The 23,217-nt window shown below is 37.7% G+C and overlaps 1 protein-coding gene across 5 annotated transcripts in view; it reads right to left on the reverse strand.

The window, feature by feature from the left end:
* TENM4 (teneurin transmembrane protein 4) overlaps nucleotides 1-23,217 on the reverse strand; it is a 1,164,499-nt gene that overhangs the window by 261,481 nt on the left and 879,801 nt on the right. For all 5 annotated transcript variants that reach the window (XM_031963708.1, XM_031963710.1, XM_031963707.1 and 2 more), the window contains 3 exons: nucleotides 18,978-19,148; nucleotides 6,324-6,538; nucleotides 3,836-4,046 (listed from right to left, as the gene is read on the reverse strand). In XM_031963708.1, the coding sequence (XP_031819568.1) occupies nucleotides 3,836-4,046; nucleotides 6,324-6,538; nucleotides 18,978-19,148 (597 nt within the window). The remainder of the gene's footprint in view (nucleotides 1-3,835; nucleotides 4,047-6,323; nucleotides 6,539-18,977; nucleotides 19,149-23,217) is intronic.

Below are 23,217 nucleotides of genomic sequence, written 5' to 3' on the forward strand. Positions count from 1 at the left end.
TCTATGTATTTTATATAATCAAAAAAGAGATACACAGATTTAGAGACATTTCCACTTGAAATGTTCACATGGATTTTTTTTGCCCAATCTGTGGTAAAACTTTCTGAGTTCATATTAGTCTGATCAGCCCATTCGACACACTTTGCCTTGATGCCATCATTGTGGTTCTCTTTGAGGATGAAGGATAGCCAACAATTTGGAGAAAGGATGCAATAGACTTCCCCACATGGCCAAAGGGGTCCATGACAGAAATAAGGTTAAGAACTCTTGCTTGAGAGGTATGAGAAAACTGTAACTCAGAAGGTAAAACAGATTCCCTAATGTTAAGGTAGCAAGTGAGAGAGTTGGGATTTAAGAACTAGATATGGATAGAGTCCTAGACTTGAATTCAGGAGAAGTGGATGTAAAGTGGGGTCTCTGCTCTATGACTTATTAGCAATGTGATCTTACATTAGCAGCCTTGAACCTCAATTTGCTCATCTGTAATTTGGGAGCAATAAAACTTGTTACAAGTCATCTCACATTTTATAATGAACGTAATAAAATGCTAAATAATTTGATGAAATGATAAACCTTCAGTACTTTAGAAATTATATCTATGACTATTATAATGTTGGCAAGGAACCCATTTCTACTCCAAAATCATTGAGCAAGCACTTTTAGCTTCCTCAATGCATCCCGTTAGCAAGGGGCTCTTAATATGTACTTAGCACATTCTAGGCACTAGTTAAATTTTACTGATTAATTGAAATTAAACTGAATAATCCAGTACCTTCACTTTCATTTGAATGTCTCATCATCTGGTTTTAAGGACAGCAAAATGGATAGTGAAATGACAAGAGGGCAATCCAACAGAGATAATTTTTTTTTTTTTTTGGGTAAATCAACTCTCAGAGTCTGTTACGGATCTTAGTCAATAAGCACAAGATCACAGATTATCAGAGCTAGAAAGAATCTCAGAAGGCAAAATGTCATAGTTTGTGGGATCCTTAGGAATAATCTAGTCCAAACTTCTCATTTTACAGAGTTAGAGGGGATAAATATTTTATCCAAGGTTACATAATAGGTTACACTGGGACAGCCAAGACTGGATTCCAGAATTCCTGACTCCTTATTCGTGGATTACTTGTACTATCTTGTCTTCCAATTTCCTAGGTTAAATTCAGTTTGTCTATCTTTTGTATCTAGAGTCCTAGACAGTACAGATTTATATACAGAATTATGATCCCATAATCCTTCATCATCCAAGAAAAAACATAGCCATACTCATTTTACTCTACTTACTAAGGCAGGAAAACCTATTAATATGTCAGAAATATTATATGCAGACAGTTAAAGCAAAAAAGTTTTCAGTAGCTTTAAGTGAAGTGGAAAATGTAATTAATCAGAAGCCTATTCCCTTAGTATCCTGGCTAATTTGGGTTTTACTTTCTTAGGTACTGTACATTATCACCAATCTGTGCATTACAGCTCTCTGTATGAATATTCTGTATCCCTACTGCTCCTTCAATTCAATTCATTTAAATTCAACAAGATTATATTAATTGCCTGCTATATATGTCAGGCATTTTGCTAGTTGCTAGGGATAATAAGACAGGACTCAAAGAGCTTGCAAACAGAGAAGTCAATAAAAAAATGCTTACAAATGCATATTAGTGATTTCATTGGTGTGTTTATAGGAAGATCCTGGTTAGAAGCTCCTTCTAGTGAAGCACTCAGCATCTTTTCACAATTTATAATCTTAGACTGTTGCTGGGGTGAGGAGCACTAAGGAGTGACCTAATTTGTCTAAGTTCAGAGACAGAATCTGAACCTCGGGGAGAGATGCCAGTTCTCTCTCCATTCACCACACTACTTGGTATATTTCTCCAATACAAAAAAAACATATAAAACAAATACAAAATTATTTGGCAGAAGTGAGGAGGTAGAGAGAAGAATCACCTGGTGAAATCTAGGAAGCCTTCGTGTAGGGGGTACACCTGGAGCTGATTTTTAAAAGAAACAAAGATGTCTTATTTAGTTCAACTTAGCATTTCATCAGAACTATAACTACACTCTCCAAATAGTAGCATTTGAATTTTTGTTGTATGACTAATATGGAAATATGTTTAAAATGATCCTATATGTATAACCTATATTAGAATGCTTGTTCTCTTGAGGAAGGGAGGAAATAAGAGAGGGAAGAAGAAAAAAATTTAGAAATCAAAATCATATAAAAATGAATGGTGAAAACTATCTCTACATGTAACTGCAAAAGTAAAATACTATTGAATAAAAATAGATACATGTTTGTTGTACTGTACTATTTGTTTTATTTACTTTCTCTGTCCTACTATAAGGACAGATGAGACGGGAGAATAAAACTCACTGGTTTTTCTTGTACAAATACTTGTTTCCCTACTGACTCAAGAAAGAAGATCAAAAGTGGTAATATTTACATAGAACTTAGCACAGCACCAGATACATAGTAGATGCTATATAAATGCTTATTCCCTTCTCTACCTTTTCTTTCTCTTCATCTCTCCTCCCCAACTAGATTACCATTTAATTGTTTTCCAATTACATATAAAGATAGTTTTCAACATTCATTTTGTAACATTTGATGTTCCAAATTTTCCTCTCCCTCCCTTCCCTCCCTCTTCCCTAAGACATCAAGCAATACAATATAGGCTATTCATGTACAATCATGTTAAACATATTTCCAAATTGATCATGTTATGAAAGAAGAATGAAAAAGAAAAACAAATTGAAAAAAGTGAAAATAGTATGCTTTGATTTGCCTTAGGACTTCATAGTACTCCCTCAGAATGCAGATGGCATTTTCCATCCAAAGCCTTTTGGAATTGTTTTGGATCACTTGATCGTCACACAATATTGCTGTTACTGTATACAATGTTCTACTGGTTCTGTTCACTTTACTTATTATCAATTCCTGTAAGTTTTTCTGGGTTTTTGTGAAATCCACCTTGTTATCACTTCTTATGATCACCTTTTCTTTGGCTGGAATACTCTCCTCAGTTGTAATGGTTGATAAGACACAGAATCATTCTATTCCTTTCCCTGATTTATAGATTGGGCTTTCCCACTACTACTTACAGGAGTACAACCAATATAGTAACAACTTCATTGTAGAAATAAACAACTGTGAAAGAATTAAAAATGATAAAAACCAAGGCAATGGCCAACCACAATTCCAAGGATTGATAACGAAGTCACTTCCTGACAGAAAAGGAATGGGTTCAATGTGCACAGATTGGACATAGTCAATGAAGGAACTTATGTTGCTGGACTGTGCATATTTTCCATTAGGGTTTTGTGCTTTTTTCTTTTCTAATGCGGAAAGAAGGGAAGAAAAGAAAATAGATTTTATTTTGTCTACTGAAGAAAAATAAAATTAATAAAAAAAAAACAATAACAGGGTAAATTACCATTAAGAGAAACTAGTTTCTATCTTGAATATAGAGGCAAGGGAGGTGGGTAGAGAACAAAGCATTTGAGATGTTCCAGAATGTTTAAAGGAGTCCACCAACCCTTTAAACCTACAAACCCTACAACCAAATAGCTGATAATCTCTATATCCAGGCCATTCTTCTGTCTAGACAGACAACAAACTAAATGTGTCTAATCTTGTCCCATTTTTTCATACAAACAAAAGCATGGACATGGAGAAAATTATTTTCTATTCATCCCACATCTCTATCTGCATAGGTACGACCAAACAGAATATGGAGAAGAGAACTGTCCATATATGGTTACGATGAAAATTTATTTCATTAGTTGTCCACATAGGTACCAAAATAACCATGGGGAAAAGTGATATCTTTAATTCCCTTACCAATAGCAGTGGTGAGAAAAGAAACCACTTCAGATTCCTTTCCATCATTGTAGAAAGCCAGGTGCCAAATCCCAGAATCCAAATATTGGATGAAGCCAGTCTCATGGCTGGAGGGAGGGACAGAGCCCCGGGACTGGCGCTGAGGGCCTTCCAAGCTCCTCACCTCCTGAGTCAAGAGTCTTCTCCCATCCAAGAGCTCCACAAAATCAAACTAAGGAATAAAGAAAAAAAAAGAAGGGAGAGAAAAAAATCAGCAGTCTGTTTTAGGTTAACTTCAAATGCCTGTCCTGGATTTTTTAACATAAGGGATATGAGGAAATATAAGATGGGAGATGGGAGAGAGGTTAATTCCATTTGATGGTTGATTAACCAACACAAACTTACCAAACTGCATTTCTCTTGGGAATCTTGTCCACTAGTGAATGCAGAATAAGTACATTCTCTCCAAACCCTCCCCCACATCCTTTTCTTGCCACAAACATGGCTGATTTTGTACTGATGGGCAGAGTATTTGAATTCCAGAGCTAGAATAAACCTGAAGGATCCATTATTTCCTCTGCCTCTAAATTAGACCACACATCAATCATTCTGTTCAGGTTTTTCTTTTTAAATTTCCCTTTAACTTAAAGAAAAATAACTTTGAAAGATTTAAGAATTTTAATCAACGCAATGACCAATATAACATCCAAGGACCAATGATGAAATTTGCTTGCCACATGATTTGATGGAATAGAACGAGACACAGATTTTGGGGCATGGTCCAAGTGTTCTTTGTTTTGCTTCATTATATTTATTATAAGGAAGCATCAAGGAAGGGGGAGGGAAATGTTAGTGAGATGTGACAAGAGAAATAAGGGAAAGAAAAGGAAAAAGAAAAGAAGGGGGAGAGAGGGAAGGAGGAAGGAAAGTAAAAAGGAAGGAAGAAAAAACATTAATACAACATTTAACAATCAGTGGAATACAAAAAAGGGACACAAATTGGACAAAATTGTTAAATAGTTAGTTTCAATATAGACTTTTAAAAACAAAATATGTAACAGAAGTTAAGTTTATATACATTCCCTTTTTTGTTCTCTGTATTTAAATGTTTGTTGATAACTGTTAAATCCATAAAGAAAAAATTATTTTAAAAAGGATAAAATATCCCTATTTTTTGGAGGAAGGAGGAATTCAAGAAGGAAGAATGAGAAAGAAGTAGCGAGGGAAGAAGGAAAGAAGGAAACTAGGAAGAGAAAGGAAACAGTGATTTAGAGCTAGCAGAGCTGTAGGACATCATTTTAATCCATCCCTTTCATTTTAGGAATAGGCGACAGCTAAAAGGAAACAGACATTTGAATGACTACTCATTGGGAATGTTACAGAGGGGGGTTTTGCTTTGATATGAATGGCCTTTGAAATGGTAAATGGTCTCTGAAATCTCTTCCAAATCTGAGTCTGTGTGGTTATGTAAGAAATGAATTGCTAGAAAGAGCTAATGAGAAAATTTTCTAAATCTTCTTTATCACCAACTCAGTTCAACAGACACTTATGAAATCTTGCAAAGTGTAGTACACTGTGTTTGGCACTTTGGCAACAGAGATAAAGAATGACATAATCCCTGCATTCAGGAAAGTTTATAGTCTAAGGGGGAATATGACATATATGTATATATGTCATGCATATACATGTATGTTTCTATATAGCTGACACAAAATTTAATATGGCAGGAGAGGTCAAAATAATGACAGATAAGGGAGAGAGAGTTTCCTTCTAGCCCAGGAATTACTTATGAATTCTCTATGGAGGATTTGGTCTTGGGATTGTGACTTGAAGGAAAAGGAGGATTTCAATAGGCAGAGATTACTCTATGCACATACAAAGAAGCAAGCAGGGATAGGACGAGACAGTGAGTAGTCTAGTTTGACCAGAATGTGGGGAAGGGAAGGAGATAGAGTGAGATGCTATTTGGAAAATATAATCAATGTTTGTAAGATTTAGGATTAGAAGGGATCATAGATACTCCATTTTAAAGATAGGAACAGAGCCAGCATTTGAAACCAGCTCTTCTATTTTTTTGTAGGGAAGGCAATCAGAGTGAAATAACTTGCCCAGAATCACCCAGTTAGTAGTCATTGTCTGAGGCCAGATTTGAAGTTGGGTTCTCCTGAATCCGGGGACAGTACTCTATTTACTATTTACCTACCTAATTGCCCTGAAACTAGGTCTTCTAGTCTGGAGCCAGATTGTGAAAGGGGCCTGAATGTTAAACTAAGGAGACTGTACTTTATTTCATGGGCAATGGAGAACCTATGCTTAAAAAGCTTTTTAAAAAACCTTTCCTGTTTGGGATTTCAGGTGTGACAGAAGATAATAGAAGAAAATATAATATCTAAAATTAGAATTACAGACCTTTAAATAAATAAATTAAAAAGTTGAGATGAGGGTTTGGTTATGACACATGAGTTGATTCCCCTGAAAAAGAAACACATTAATGAGGACTCCCGATTACCTGTGTGTGTGAAGGAGGAAGGCCTTTTCTGCCATAAATCCCAACCAGAGCTGCTTTTCCCAAGGACACATTGAATTTCAGATGCACTGGATGATCTATGAACACCTGAGATCTCCAAAAAATACCTGGAGGGATCTTCTGAAATGCTCGTCTCCCCACATCAATTTCTCCCGAGTCGATAAAACTCTCTTCTGGAAAGAAACTACTAGGTTTTCCTAACAAGACAAGGGTGGGAGGGAAACAAAAAAAACAACAGAAATCTAATTAACTCACAATCAAATGAAGGCATGGGGTACCCCAGGGCACACAAATTGAGAAGAGCTGGCTCAGGGCCTTCCAAGGTCTTCACTCCAAATGGAGAGTCAAAACATTTGTAACTTTCTTTTTAAATGGCAATAATAATAATAACTCTTTTCTATAATGATTTCCATGCATTAACCCTTCAAGAGAGTCAGTGTAAGAATTACTATTCCAACTGAGGCTCAGCGATTTGCCTAACATCAGCTATTTGGTAAATTCAAGATCTAGAAGATGCACCTAGGTTTTCAAAACCTAAATCCAATAAGGGCAGCCATTTCAACAGTGTTCTGAGGATTTGGACAAGCTCTCAGAGGTAGTAAGAAGGATCAGGACTTATACTTGTTTACTGAATCTTATTCCACTTATAGACATCTTTCCTCACAGTTACCTGGTGAGGTGGGTAACATCAATCTCTTTTACGTTTAAGGTAAATGAAGCTCAGAGACTTGTTCAGGTTCACATAACTAGTGTCTTCTCAGTTCAAATCCAGACTTCTAGTCATGACTCCATGCTATATAATTTTCATCTTACAGATGAAGAAACTGAATCCCAGAGAAGGAATATGATTAATCAAGGTCACAGAGCTAAGAAGAGAGTATTGAAGCTAGGACCAGAAGCCAACTCTCAACCCCCAAATCCAGAGCTTTTCCTGCTAAGCCATGGTGCTCATGCTCCCTTTACAACTCAGTTTTTCTGCTAGAAATAAGCATATCTCCAAAACAGCATGGGTCCTCCCTAAGGCCCATCTGTTTACTGTATAAGTCCACAGCTTGTTATATTTTGATTCTAAAAATAATAATTCACTGTTATACACAATTATGTGTGTGTGTGTGGTATGTGTAAAAGCACACACTCAAAATAGCAAGAGAAAAGAAAATAGGTGTGATTAATAAATTTCCAACTGAAATAACAGTCTTAGAAGGGCTGGCATGCCATGGGCAGATCATCCTGCACCACGAATACTAACTAGTCATACCAACACAAGGCAACACAAGGTATTCAATAACTAAGATAACACGATGGCAACTTTGTTCAAGAAGGAAAGGAAGAATAATGAATAAATAAAATGCTTTAGAATCCTACTGGCAAGGCTATAGGTTGAATGGAGGATGGAGAGGTCGGTATACTACAGGAGATTAAAAGGATCCATTGAGGTCATTTGATCATACTCTTCCATTTTAGCAGTTAACAATAATAATAGCTAAGGTTTACATATTGCTTAAAGTTTAAAAAGGAGAGTTTTAACCTCCCTCCAAAATTAGTTAACTTAGGTAGTACTGCTTCTATTTAACAGATGAGAGAATGGAGAAGTTATGTGACTTGCCTTTCATTATAAACTTAATAAGAGGTGAGATGCAAACCCAGGTTTTCCCCATCCAAATTCAGAGCTTTTTAATAGGGAAAGAGAAAGCAGCACCAATGTCAGGGGTGAGCCAGGGTTCAGATCCAGATTTCATCACTTCAAATGGAGTGCTCTTTCCTATTGTATTCCTTCCAAAGGAGGAATGTTAAATCTCTAGTGTTAAACTACAGGACCATTGTTCTAGATTTGGAAGAGCTCCACAGAGGCTAGTTGGTCCAATCCCTTCATTTTACAGATAATAAAACTGAGGCTTGGAGAGCTTACATGGTTTATCCAATGTCACAAAGGCAGTTAAACATTAGAGATGCTTTGTGGGATTTTTAGAAATCTTGAAGAAAAAGATCATTAAGGCACTTGATGGATGATAATTTTCTCTTTTCTGTCTGAGAGTAGGGCAATACTAAAGGGGGTAGGGATAGAATTACTTTAAGACGAAGTCATAGTTACTGTGAGAATAGGGAGGTCAGGGCTATAGTATCTCTCCTGTTCTTTTTTTTGGGCGGGGATATGGAGGGAACCAGGTTCTCAGGGGAGCAGGCCAGAAGATGATGAGGTTTTTGTAGGTGGAGAAAGATGGTATCTCTTGTCCCAGAGATACCTTGGAGAACACTAGCCTCTGTGGACCCCCAAAAAGAAGGGGCTGAGGAGTGCAGACTTAAAACTGAGAGAAGAGAGAATCATCAGCCTGACACAGCAGGAGTGAATTCCTGTAGAAACCTTACTAGCATGGAAAGGCTTTTTCAGAAGTTCCCCCTAAAATCAAAGGGCTCCACAAATATGGTTCCAAAAACACATAATGGATTATTTTAAGTCTCAGAATGGAATTTAGGAGGAAGAACTTTGGATTCAGGATCATTATACCTTAATTCATTTTTAATAGTTACTTGCTCTGAACTCTGGACAAGTCAACTCATTTTGTTTATTCATCTACCAAATTTCCATTTTGTGACTAAGAAATGGGAATGGGAACAGAAAACCTATCACAAGGCCATTGGAAAGAAGGTCAGTCCTACAGAACATTATGTTTTTGGGTCTGGAGTCAGAGGGCATGGGGTCAAATCCCCAATTTGCCACTCATAATTTGTGTCACCAAGGGCAAATCATTTCATTCTGAATCTCAGTTTTCTTGATTGTAAAATAAAGCACTTGGAATAGATAGTCTCTAAGATTTTATTCAACTCTAACTCCTCTGAAGCTAACTGTGAATTATTAAAATTAGTTTTATTATTTTATTTAGCCAGCCTTTGACCTTCAATACATGATTGAGAGAAGATATGAGTGAGCCTGCCATTGGCCAAGTCTGAGACTTCCTTCAAGGTCTGAGAGAAGGGGAACGGTAGAAGTGGGGAGTGAATCCACCATCTTTCATACTGGGCCCCACCTCCAGGAGACAAACATTCCCTAGGGAACATGAAGCACAAGCCAGGAGTCCTGTCTTCAGCCTACTTCTGGAACCACTAAAGAATATGAAGGCATTTCAATGACAGGAAAAGAGATGGAAGATAAAAACACTGATTGCTTATCAGGCTGCTTTCCCTGGATAATTAAACACACTTGCTTCAGAAAAGTATATGTTAGGATTTCCTGCCAGACTTCAAGCCTTTCTAGGAACAGAAGAGGGCCAGAAGAAATCTGAATCAAGACAAAGTACATCTTAATGCAGAGTAATAACCATCAATGACAACAATAACTCACATTGTTAAAGCACTTTAAGATTTACAAAGTACGCTCTTCACAACAACCCTGTGAGTTAGGAAATGAGAGAATTACCACACTCATTTTATATATGAGAAAATGAAGGTTTCCTTCGCATCCAACAGGAGAGCTCTTTTCTAATTTCCCCTAAATGTGTGAACCTTCCCCAAGCCTGGAAATTACCTTGTAATATGTTCGCTTGCATTCTCTATGTATATAGCTACATGTTATTTTTTTCCAATAGAATATAAACCCCTTGAGGACAGCGACTATTTAGTTGTTTAATTTGTATCTCCAGTGCCGCATACAATGTATAGCACTTGACATGTTTGTTGATCAAAAACACCAAAAGTCTTGCCCAAGATCACTCAATTGCTACATGCTGGACCCAGACTCGAAGCCAGACTGCCACATTCCCAATGTAGCCTTTTTTTTTTTTTTTTTTTTTTTTTTTTTCATTGTCCGGGATCTGGAGTCCCAAATCTGTCAAATACAATTAGCAAATTGTTATTCTATAATTGTGGCTGCACACTAAATTTAATGTCTATGAACCTCAGGCTATAAAAAGACAGCAAGTGTTTCCTTTCCTATATTACAGATGAGGAAACTGAGGCTCTGGAAGGGAGGAAGGATGGAAGGGAAGGAAGGGGAAAGGAAAAGAGGGGGAAAGGAAAGGAGGGGGAAAGGAAAGGAGAAGGAAACGAAAGGAGGGAGAAAAGAAAGAGTACTGTTTACTATGTGCCAAGGACCGTGTTAAACACTTTATAAATATCATCTCATTTGATCCCCATAACAAGCTTTGCAGATAGATGCTATTAATTACTTTCCATTTTACAACTGAGGAAACTGAGACACTTAGAGGTAAATGATTTATCCAGAGTCACACAGCTAGTATGTGTCTAAGGCTGCATTTAACTACTAGTCTTCCTGACTCCAGGCCCAGTACTCTATCCATCATCTACCAATTTTGTGGACCTTTGTCAGAAAATGGAAATACTTCCTAGATTGTGAGGTCTTTGACTGTCAGCATAGTCACTCATTTTTACATTTTCTTCCTTCATTCCCTTCCTATCTCTCTCTTTTCTCTCTCCCTCTCTGTCCTCCCTTCTCTTCCTCCTTTATATGTTTTTCTCCTTTTCTTTTTCTCCTCTTCCTCCTTCTCTTTCTTTCTTCCCCCTTCTCCTTGCCTCTCTTCCTTTCATCTCCTTCCCTTGTCTTTCTCCCTACCCATCTGTCCTCCCTACATATATAGTGGAATTCAGGTACATAGTAGGATATTTAACCAATGTTTGTCCAACTGGGTTGAACATGCAACCACTATATGTGAGCTACCATCCCTGTTAAGTGTATAGAAGGGACAGTAACATAAGCATCCGCTCCTTCCTCATTGCAGGCAGTTGGTGGGGAGGGTGCTTTGTAAAAACACTCTATAAAATAGGAGCGATTATTTTCTCATGTGCTATTAAAGGGCACGACTGGATATCTGAATTCCTGGGATTTGTTGTTGTTGTCAGAGCTGTCTGGAGACACTCGGGAGAACAAAAAGTCATCTGTAAAAGAAGCACGTATGTAGAAACTTTTTGTAAACTGCATCTGGGGAATAAGGAATTAAAATGCCTTTTGCAGCAGTTAAGAACTCCTGTCAAGTACCCTCACAATACACATTTAATGGTGAAATGGTGGCTGTTGGGGCATTGTTGTAGCAATAAAATATTTTACTGTTTTAAATAATAAAATTCAATTTAAATGTTAAACTCCATATGTTGTCATTCCCAGGCAAACTCCTCAGCAGAAACATCAGGTTTTTAGCTTCAAACTGCTAAATGTCATTTTAATTAAAAAAATATATATATATATAATAAAAAAAGTTGAAATGCACACCACCATTAAAAATACTCACTGATTCCTCTGCCTTGAGTAGGGAAAAGGGTTTGCATTTAAGTCTTAAATGGTAGGAATGCTTCCCAGTAACTTCACTTTTTAAAAATATAACACCCACAGCCTCTGTGGTTCAGAAAGTTCATGGACAGAAGTCTGATTCATAAAACACTGAAAAAGGGAAAACAAATTTGTAGGAAGGAATGTTCCTGGTTTGATTACTGGAAGCCCCCATACAACAAAGCCCTTGTCCTGAGATGTGAACAGCAGAACTGTTGGGGGGACGGGGTAGGAAGACTAGTGCAGAGAGGAATAATCCACTGGATTCTGGGAAATGAAACATTTATCATGCAAAGAAATAAAGCCAAGTTAGCTCATCCCAAGGAGATATTTCTTGTCTTATGGGGAATTGGATGGGTACATGAGGGATAAAGTGGTAGCATTTCCTAGAATAAAACCAGTTATACATAGGGAAACAGGAAAATAAATGGTCCTACTGCATTTCATCACCTTGCTAGAAAAATGTATCTGTCTCTACTTTTCCTGTGGCCTTTTAAAAAAACAGCTCACGGTTCAGCAGACAGAGTATTTTCCTACCAGGAAGTGAATGGGTGTGTTTTTAACCCCATTTTACATATGAGAAAACTGAGGAAGGAAGAGGGGAAATGATTTAAAGAATCATCAGTTTAGAGCTGGAAGAGCCCTAATAGAGGCCATAAAATTCAAGCCTTTTCATTTTACAGGTGAGAAAACTGAAATTTTGCAGAAGGACTTCTCCAAAGTTACACAGGTCTTTTGTTAAATAGCAGTCAGTAGTTGAACCTGGGGCCTTTGTCTCTAAAGACAGTGTTCCTTCCATTAACTCTGCTGTGACTGTCAATAGTATCTGATGGCCTCATATAGTCATTTTGGAGTGTTGGATAAACTCATACAGGAAAGTCATTTAAAGTTTTGCAGGTCAAGAGTGAATTTGTTTGTCTTGCTGTCCCAGTTGAGGAGCTAAGTGGAAAATTTTTTTCCTGGATGGCTCTGAAGGGAGTTTGAGGCTAAATATAATACTGTATAGAAAACAGTATTATCAAAACGGAAAATCCCAAGCTAGAGAATGTTTTCATATCAATCAAAAATGAAAGGAGGTGATTAACATGGTATATATAGGGCAAAAAGAACAGGATTCACTAGGTAGGTGGTGCGGTGAATAGAGTGTCAGATCTAGAGTCAGGAGGACTTATTTCCCTAAGTTCAGATCAAATCAAATATTAACTGTGTGACTTTGGGCAAGTCATTTAATCCTGTTTGCCTCAGTTTCCCCATCTGTAAACTAAGATTGAGAAGGAAATGACAAACCATTCTTATATCTTTGCCAAAAAAATACCAAAATGAGGTCATGAAGAGTTGAACCCAACTGAAAAATGACCCAACACTAAGTTTTAAAACCTGCTATGTAATAACAACAAGTGACATTCATATATAATTTAACAATTGGGGGCAATTAAAATGACATTTAGCAGTTTGAAGCTAAAAAAAGATGATGTACCACTTTGTAGGTGGTACAAAGGATAGAACACCAGCCCTGAAGTCAGGAAGACCTGAGTTTAAATCTGGTCTCAGACATTTAACATTCCTAGCTATGTGATCTTGGGCAAGTCACTTAACCCCAATTGCCTCAGTAAAAAAAAAAGAAAGAAAGAAAAATTTTTTTAAATACAGAATTTAATAATTAGTAATGTCTATCATCCACCCAGACTATTTGATGTCACAGAATGAGTGCTAGAGCCTGGGGGTGGTGGTGGTGGTGGTGGTAGAAAACCTAACTCTGAGTTTGGACAAGTCCCTTTAACTTTCCTGTTCCATAAGATGAGAGGGAAGAGCTAAATGACCTCCATGATCCCTTTTTGGCAGTCACAGACTCATTCTGGAACACTGGATAAATTCATACAGAAAAGTCATTTAAAGTTCTGCAGGTCATGGCAAAGATTCCATGACTTACCTTACAAAGGGAATTGTAAGAACAAGTAAGATCATGGATGGAAGAACAGATGAGTGTTGATTATACAAGCTAAAATTTTCTGAATTTCAGTCTCCTCATCTGTGAAATAAGCATAATAGTTTCTAACCCACCTATCTCAGTATCAGTGAGGAAAGAACTCAGAAACTGCAGAGCAATCCAGAAATGGGAACCATGATTGTCCTTATAGGGTTGGAAGAAAGGGTACAGGGACAAATAATAGAGTTTAGCACATGACTTTCCAAAACCATGAAATCCAAAAAAAAATTTCCCTAGGAGATTTGTAGCCCTAGCTAAGACCAGTTGAAATCCTTTCTTTACCACTTTCACATTACTTTTTCCTTCCAGGAGTGCGCTGTGTGAGTGACCATGAAGTCCCAGAGTGTTTGATTTGGAGACCTGAAGAGGTAAGTTTAAATCCCACCTCAGATATTTACTAGTTATGTGACAATGGGTAAGTCATATCATTTCTCTAATTCTTACTTTCCTTACTTGTAGAATGAAGGGGTTTGGACTCAATGGCCACTAAGGTCCTTTCCAGCTCTAAATCATGATACCACAAATCTCTAACTGCTTCAGTTAGATTACTATGGCATGGTAAAAAGGAAATCTGAGATTGGAAATCGGCCTGGGTGTTCTATTCTCTGGAACATTTGGTAATTCAACTGAGGCAGCACCATCGAGATGCCAAGTTCCTATTCCCGTTCCAGGGTGCAGTTTATGTGTTATTTTTGCTTCCAATGCATTAACTTTAGACTTACAATACTTTAGTCTCCTTAGCGACTGTCTGAAATTTATTTGGTTATCAAAATAAACGGCTCCATTCTGGCAGGGAGGAGGGGATGCAGCACTCACTGATGGGCAATTTTGCTTTCATTACAGAAGGAGAAAAAGCTGTCCCTCCCCATATGATTCAATCATCAGAATGCTTGTTTGCTTAAGGTCTGGGGTCCCTCTTCCACTAGTAATGAACAGTATAAGTTGACACAGACTTACTCAGGAAGGCTTTTGTGTCTGGAACCCTATGTCCACTTTCAAAATCAGTCTGAAATGCATTTTTATGTTATTCCCATAAAAAGAACTATATTCTTGTAAAATACTGGGTAGGTGTCTGTGTATATTACACACATAAATGATAGAAGGGCCACAAATTCTCTCTGAGTTGGAAAGTCAGAAGATCTCAGTAAGAGTACCCAATTTGCTCTTTGCTGGTAGGGCCAAATCACTCTCCCTTTCTGATCATTAATTACTTCATCTATCAGTAAGACTTTAGCTTAAAAAGCCTAAAGTCTCCCACTGTATCCAGAGCCATCTCCACTCATGCTGATCTATATCTGGACCCTGATGACCCTGGAGGGGAAACTGAGGCAGATGACTTTGCACAGCCTCCCTAACTTAAATCCAATTCACATGCATATTATGGCATCATCTCCCCAATGTCATTCTCTTTGAGAATGAAGGACAAACCACAACTTCATCTATAAAATGGGAATAATCCCCTGTGTATTCCATATTCCTCAGAGGGTTATTGTGATCAATGTACTTTATAAGCCATAACTCTGGAGATCATCATCATCACTACTACTGCAGACATACTCACATGTACAGGTATGTTTATACATACTTACACACATGTTCACATACATGTAGATATATGCATGTGTGTGTGTACACACATATGAGTCTTAGCTCTACATGAATAGACACATATGTATGGTGTTGATACATATAATATATATATATATATATTATGTTTGAATCTTGGCTTTAACATTATGAATTATGTAAATGAAAGTCACCTAACATTTCTGTCAATCAAGGATAAGATCTACCCTGTAAGAAAAAACCCTTTGTAAATGTTAAAGCACTAGAAATGTAAGATGTTCATATTGTTAAATACGTATGCACAGAATTGGACCAATTAGCTTCTAGTTTTATAATTCTATGAATTGACCAATCAGGAAGCATTGCTGTGTTAAGTAGCTTTTCATCCTCACTCAATTATTCTACTGAAGAACAAATTAAAAAGGAGAGTGACTGCCCTCAAGGAGCTTACATTCTATCAGGGAAAACAACAGGCACACACACAAGTTTTTGTGCATACTTATAATATATCAATCATACATTTTTCTCAGCAATAACAAAACATAAATCATAATTACTTATATGGATCTAAGGAAGTAAGATTTTAAACAATATTTCTCCCCCTAAAAAAAAATCATCTGCATTCATTATTTGCAGAAGGGAGACAATTCTGAATTTTACTGGGCTTACATGGATGTCTTCAATTGTACTTAGAATGTCTAACATCCCTAAACAGTAATAATGTCTTTTTTCTAAGCCCCTTACAATTAATAATAATTTAATAACTCATGTTTACCTAGTGTATGAAACAAGATCCATAAAGTGATTGTATCATTACAATCCTATGAAGAACAAAGGATCCTAGGATCTCAGATCTAAAGCTGGGAGGGACCTAACAGACCATCAAGCCTCACATCTACTTTTACTAGATTTAAGAAACAAATGGTCCAGGAACCTTGCTAGCCAAGAGATGCAGATAATAAGAACTATATGATTGGAATAAGGGGTCTTTTCCCTGTAAACAATGACTCCCAAAAGAGCTAGGTCAGGCAGTGAATAGAGCACGCTAGCCCATCAGGGAAACCTAAAATAAATCTAATCTCAGACTCTTACTAGCTGTGTGACCCTGGGTAATTCACTTCACTCTTATCTCAGTTTCCCCCAACTGTAAAATGTAAATAATAATAATAATATTTATCTCATAGGGTTGTTGTGAGGATCAATGTGATAATAATTGTAAAGGGCTTAGCACACTGCCTGAGAAATATTGAGTGGTACATAAATGTTAGCTATGACTATGATAATAATAAAAAAACTTACCTTCCATAATTATTTTGAGGATCAAATGAGATAATAAATGTGAAGGAATTAGCACATCTGGCACATACTAAGCACTATACAAACATTAGTTTTATCATCATTATTGTTGGTTTTTTATTAATAACACTTACCTCCCACAGTTATTTTGCAGATCAAATAAAGCAATATTTGCAAATCTTAAAGTACCCTATAAATGCTAGCTATCAATACAGAAGAAGTAGCACAGAAATCCCTAACATGTACAAAAAGAGAACTGAGTTTCTTGCCTAGAGTTGCATAAGTAAGACCTGACTGGCCTCTAACCCAAACCTTCTCCCCACTACACCCATATATTTCTCTCCCCAATGTAAAGTCTTCAGAGATGGCACTGATTTCCTGTGTGAGCAGAGCATCTTTTTCTGATGCTCTTTGAAATGAATTGGAAAAGCAGCATTCGGAGAGTCCGAGGCCCCCAAAGTTACAGTAGCCACGGGATTTAGTTACAGACAAACTTGTGCAGGCCCCGACTTGACTTGAGATCCCATATATGTTACAAACCAATTAAGAACCACAGAAGGAGAAAGTTCAGTACCTGGTTTTATTGAGTGGGGTAAATCACAGTTGATGCTGACCAGGTTTTAGCAGAATTCCTAAACAAGGAATTCTATTTGCATTAGAAATGACGGCTAATCCCTTTAAGCAAAAGTAGTGCAATTAAAGTAACCTAGTAAGCGGATACAATTTCCCCTTTCTTACTCCTTAGGCAAAAACAAAACAAAACAAAACAAAAAAAACAAGAACCAAAGCAAACCCTACAACCCACAAACTATAATTTCATTAGTGGAGAGATTGTAGATAGTCTGGTCCACTTCTGTTAAAACATTCAATGATAGCGATCACCGAGGGGAAAAAATAAACTTTGTTCAATGAGCTCTTGACCAAGTTCTTGGGGGTTAATACCTTAAACCTACAGCCTTTCCTAGATTGGTGAAGAACTGTCATTTGACTCCAACTGAGGCTCCTTCCTCCCTCAATAGACAATCAGAAGCTACTATAATAAAGAAAATGTTGGTCCCAAGTGGTCTCCACACTTGGTTGGGCCTAGCCTTAGATGAGAGACCACTGATGGGCCTTGTATTTGAAGCAATGGAATCAGATCCTTTAATGCTAGGGCTGTTAACCTGAAGAGATTTCAGTGGGAATGTGAGCTTGGATGGCGAAAAAAATCACATCTCTCTTGTCATTAACTTCTATGTTTCTTTCAATTATTTAAAAACATCATTCTAAGTCATGATCCTTAGATTTCACCAGACTGCCACAAGGATCCATAGCACAAATAAAGGCTGAGATCCCCAGCTATAATAGATATTCTGGGTGAACATCATTTTCCAGTTTAAAGTCCAGCACAGTGTCTTGTAGATAATACCATTATTAATGTTAGATTGCATAATAATTCAATTAAAATATATTCATCACTTATGGACAGAAGAGGAGACAAACCTACTATGAACAAAATTATTGAACACATTATTACTTCATTATTAATTGATACTAACTATGGCTGGTGAGATCATCTTAAAATGATTTGCTATCTAGTCCTCACAAATCAGAGTTTTGACTAATTATATATGGGAATCTATCAGAGCATCTCAGAGAACTGGCAGGGTATTTGACTCTCTCTTTCTGCTCTGGCTCCTGTGGGATGTCTGTTGTTTTAAGTTAATTTTGGTACAATGGGAGATCAAAAGATAAATCAACATTGGAGTTGATAAACAAACATATGGGCACCCAGCATGCACACCCATAGACCCATGATGTGAAAAAGAACCAGGTAAAAGATCAGATGGGGCAAGGATGATGTTCCCACGGCATTCCCTGAGGGGGAAGGAAAGAAAAAGACAAATAGACATGTTTGGAGCCTGGCATGAGCATGATGGCAGCAGAGGTGAATGAGACTCCAGAAGTGAAGCAGGCTGTGGCACTCAAAGGCTGATCTATGCCCACATTCCCCAAAGGAGCCACCAAACAAGTCTGGGACCTTTGGGTGGCTCCCCTTCTCCATGGCTCTGGTCTTGTGGAAAAGAACCTGGTGCCTTCAGTGCACCGGCGAGAAGGCCGGAGGGAAGGCCATTCCAGTCCTAGGGGATTTTCTGCTCTAAAAAGTCAGATATTCAGTCCTCCCCATTCAGTTTCTTGTCTAGTTTCCTTCAAAACGCAAAGATGGCACCCACAAGCGCGTTGGAGGTTTTACAGCAAAGCACCCAGTTGCTTTTTTCTGGAGTTAGATGGGATATAGCTCTGTACCACGACAGCTAATCTCTATCCCATCCCACCCACATTAGCTCATCTAGCGACATGAAATCAGAATGAAGAGACCAGGTGGTCTTGGTGGTGGGAAGCCAGCAGTGAGCATGTGAGGATGGAGAGCATGGAGCCACATCGGGGAACATGGCAGGCGCGTGAGTGAATGTCTTCAGTTCACAGGCAGACAAAGGGACTCACAACACGGACAATACACCGACCCTACCTTCTCCGGCTTCTTTGCCTTTCCTGTCAGGTAACTCTAACCCTGTGCCCCCCGAGGGATACAGGGAGACGTCTGTTGGCACAGGCCAACTGCTGACTGTGTCCTCCGTCATCTCATACATCTGCCCTTCCAGCGGCTGCAGGTGCCAGTTTAGGCCAAACAGGTGCATGGCTGTGGTGAGCAATGAGAAAAGTCATCTTTTTCTGTGAGAAGGGGAAAGGGAATTTCCAAACCCAAAGGGATGAGGGGGAAGGAAGTACAGGAACTAGGGAAAAGGCGTCTTCAGGGACTCACGACCCACTGCTTTAAAACACCTACTGCAAGAATGGTGTGGTCTCTTGGGCTGAGCCTCTGTGACTTAGGAGAAGCTTTCAAGAGTTGCTGAGCTCAACAAATCAACGTGGGGCTGGAGCCTTTCCCAAAAGAGCTAGCCTGGTTCTCGGATGATAGACACACAGCCCTAGGTTAGGTTTGGGCTCAGAGATTTTCCATCTTGGAAGCCCTCTCCTGTCTTTTCAGTCTTTTTATACCTTATGCCCCAACATGTACTCTGATCCACGATACTCCTGGTTATTCCATGAAGCACTGTTTCTGGCGGTCTCTGGAAGACTGTAAGTTCCTTGAGGGAGGGCAGTATCTTTTGCCTCTTTTTGTATGTCTGGTGCTTACCACAGTGCCGGACACAGTGTAGACACTTAATAAATGTTTACCGATTGATCAATGATGAGAAGATCTAGCCAGAATCTAAGGTCAACTCCAAAACACAATCAAGCATCAGAGAAGAATCTTAGAGTTTTCAGTAGGGCTACCATTAAAACGTCTTGCTCTTCAGCTACCTGGCAATCCCAAATTGTTGGGGCAATGTAGTCTAAAACAATGGAGGTTCTGGATACTCAGGAGTTCCTCTTCCAAACTAGTTTGCTTAAAGAATTAAAAAAAAAAAAAAAAAAAAAAGCAGCTGTCTAATAAAGTTGCCAGTATCAGGTCTTCTTACAATTTTGTTTCGTTACAGATGGTTTTTAGAAAGTGTGGAAGTTATTTGTGAAGGGGACCATAGTGATGAGACCTGGTTTTTAATCTCAGTTTTCAAAGCTTCTAGTTGTGTGACTGTGGGAAAGCCATTTCAAACCTCAGACTCCTTATCTGTAAAAATGGTACAATGGACAAAGTATTGGGCTCTCCATTTGGAAAATGGTAACTTCTTCCTAAAGCCTCAACCACTCTAATAGATGCTCTATCAAATTCAAATTTTGAAATTAAATCGATAAGGAAGGTAAGCATAATGAAAATGAAAAGAGATTAGGCATTTATTCTATTACTATATACTCATTATTATATTCTCTATACAAAGAATATACATAATATTCATTATATTCTCTCTCTATATTTTTATATAGCGAGAATATGTATTCTATATATCTATTATTTTTTCTAAACTTACTATTTACTATGTACCCATTGAAATCCTGCTTTAGGCATTGGTTAGTTGGGTAACTCTGAGCAAGTAAATTCCCATCTGCCTGCCTCAGTTTCCTTATCTGTAAAGTGGGGATAAGAATATTTCCTCACTCCCAGGGTTGTTTCTGAGACTCAAATGAGATAATATGTATAAATCACATTGCAATCCTTACTTGCTACATAAATGCTGGTTATTATTATTAAACTGGGGATAATAATCCTTGAATTAGCTATCTCAGGTGGGGATGTCAAATACTATATAAATGTGAGATATTATCATTATTTTGTTATTCTCTCAAGAAGGGGCTAGGTGGGCTAGGCAGTTAAGGGGTAGAGAGGGTAGATGAGATAAGCACCAAACAAAGACCATATCTATCAGCCAAGAGAATTTTGGATTTCCTGCTAATCAGGTCAAGGACCCCTCACTGGGATCCATGGAAAATGGAATGCTGATTGAATTTGCATGAGCCTAGTCCCGAACTCACTGTGGTTTGAGCAGCTCATGCAAAGCCACCCACTGGATGAAGCCTGTTCCAAGAAATAATGTGAGGGCAATTAGACCAAAGCAGAGAACAGTATATGGAAAAAGTAAACACGTCTGGTGGGAACCTGGACTGATGTGAAGGGAACTTGCTTCTGAGAATACAACAAAGGAAATGGCCTGGCTTTACAACATTATTTTCCCCCTCTCTGTCTTTGCTGACATACACACTTTAGCTTTAACAAGTCTCCTAATTTCCTTTTAGATTTCCCACAATTCTAATATCTGCCATTCTTCATTTGGAAAATGGTACCTTCTTCCTAAAGCCCCAACCCCATTGCTGGATGCTCTATCAAATCCAAGTTTCCAAATGAAATTGATAGGGAAAGCAAGCACAACGAGAATGAAAAGAGGATAGACATTTATTCTGTTATTATAAATTCATTATTATGCATTTATTCTAAGCTTACTCTGTACTAGGCACCTTGATAAATAAGCACTTTGATAAATACAAGGCAGGGATGAAATGGATCAGACTTATTTTACTCAGCCCCAGAAGACAGGACTAGGACAAATCAGGGAGGGAGGCTAAGGGAGGATGGGTCACAGGGAAGTAGGAAGGCAATTTCAGATGGACATTGGACTTAATATCCTATCAACCAGATCTGTCTCCAGATTGGCATGGAATGGCCATAGGAATTTGCCTGATGGATTCTTGGAGGTTTTAAAAAAATTAATATTTCATTTTTTCCAAATTACATATAAAAACAATTTTATTCTTTTTTCAAATTTTGAGTTCCAAACTCTTTCTCCTGCTCCTTTTCACCCCCCTCCTTATCCCTGGAGATATTAAAGCAAAAGCTCAATAACTGATTACAGTCTCAGGAATACTACAAATAGATTCATGATTTGGATAGATGTTGAGCTAGGCAATCATAGAAATCTGTTCTAACTCTGAGTTCTATGATTTTCTGATTCTGTTGATCTTTTTAATTTTTTCAAGTTATTTCTTTTTTAAAAAAATTTTAGTTTATTTTTAATATACATTGTTTTATGAATTATATTGGGAGAGAAAAATCAGAGCAAAAGGGAAAATCACAGGATAGATAAAAAAAAAAACAGAAAAAAAGAAGTGAACATAGCATGTGTTGATTTACATTCAGTTTTCTTAGTTCTTTTTCTGATACAGATGGCATTTTCTGTCCAAAGTCTCTTGGGATTGCTTTGGATCACTGACCTACTGAGAAGAACCAAGGCTTTCATAGTTGATCATCTGTTGATCTTCTAGCCATACCTATGGCCACTTGCTCTGACCAAGCCCAAGTCTGTTTTAGCTTTCAGAGAGCAATCAGATATGACTTTTTCCTTCAGAAGAATTTTCTATGGCAGCTCCCAGCAAATCACGAATAGTTTGTTTCATTGGTGGTGAAATGAAAGTACCATGGGCCTTCTAGTGCTAATAATAACTGTCATTTTTTTACAGAGCTTTAAAATTTTAAGATTATTCAACATAATGTACATCTCATTTGATATAACCTGGTGAAACAGGTACCGGAGGCATTTTTATTCCCATTTTACTGAAGAGTTAACTGAGGTCCATGGTCATAAAGCTAGTAAATTTCAGAAGGGACATTTGAACCTAGCTCTTCCTAAATCTAAGTATAGCAGTCTACTTATTGTACCACTTAGCTCATCTTTAACAAGTTTTCTAATTTCCTTTTAGGTTTCCCATAGTTCTAGGATAAGCCATTTCAACTCTCTGAGCATGTGTTCTTATCTTATGAAACAATAATAATTGTTTTTGGATCTATTTCATTTGGAATATTGTGAATAAAGTGCTTTATAAACTATAAAGACCAAATTAGGTAAAATGCACAAAATAATTTGTAACCATAGAATGCTAAATATTGTTATTATTATTTCTTCTTTATGGTCCAAAGGCCAAAGATATTCATATTTGGGAATAAACATCCCAAAATAAACTATTTTCATTTTTTAAAATGAGAAATTACAATGGTAGCAAATGGAAGTTATACTGGTGGTGAAATAGACATGCTTTTCTATTGGCTTGGGATTGTTGTAAGTGAGGTATATGAACAGAGGCGGTAAAGGGGGAAGAGAAAGAGACAGAGAAACAGAGAGAGAGACAGAGAGACTGAGAGACAGAGCAGAGAGGCAGAGACAGGGACAGAGACACATAGAGAGAGAGAGAGAGATCCTGAGACAAGCTTTGGACCCTGAACACTTGATTCAAATTCTGCCCTTGCTACTTATTGCATTAAGGCAAATCATTTAACCTTT

This window comes from Sarcophilus harrisii, chromosome 3, assembly GCF_902635505.1.
Source record: "Sarcophilus harrisii chromosome 3, mSarHar1.11, whole genome shotgun sequence".
Taxonomy (NCBI): Eukaryota; Metazoa; Chordata; class Mammalia; order Dasyuromorphia; family Dasyuridae; genus Sarcophilus; species Sarcophilus harrisii.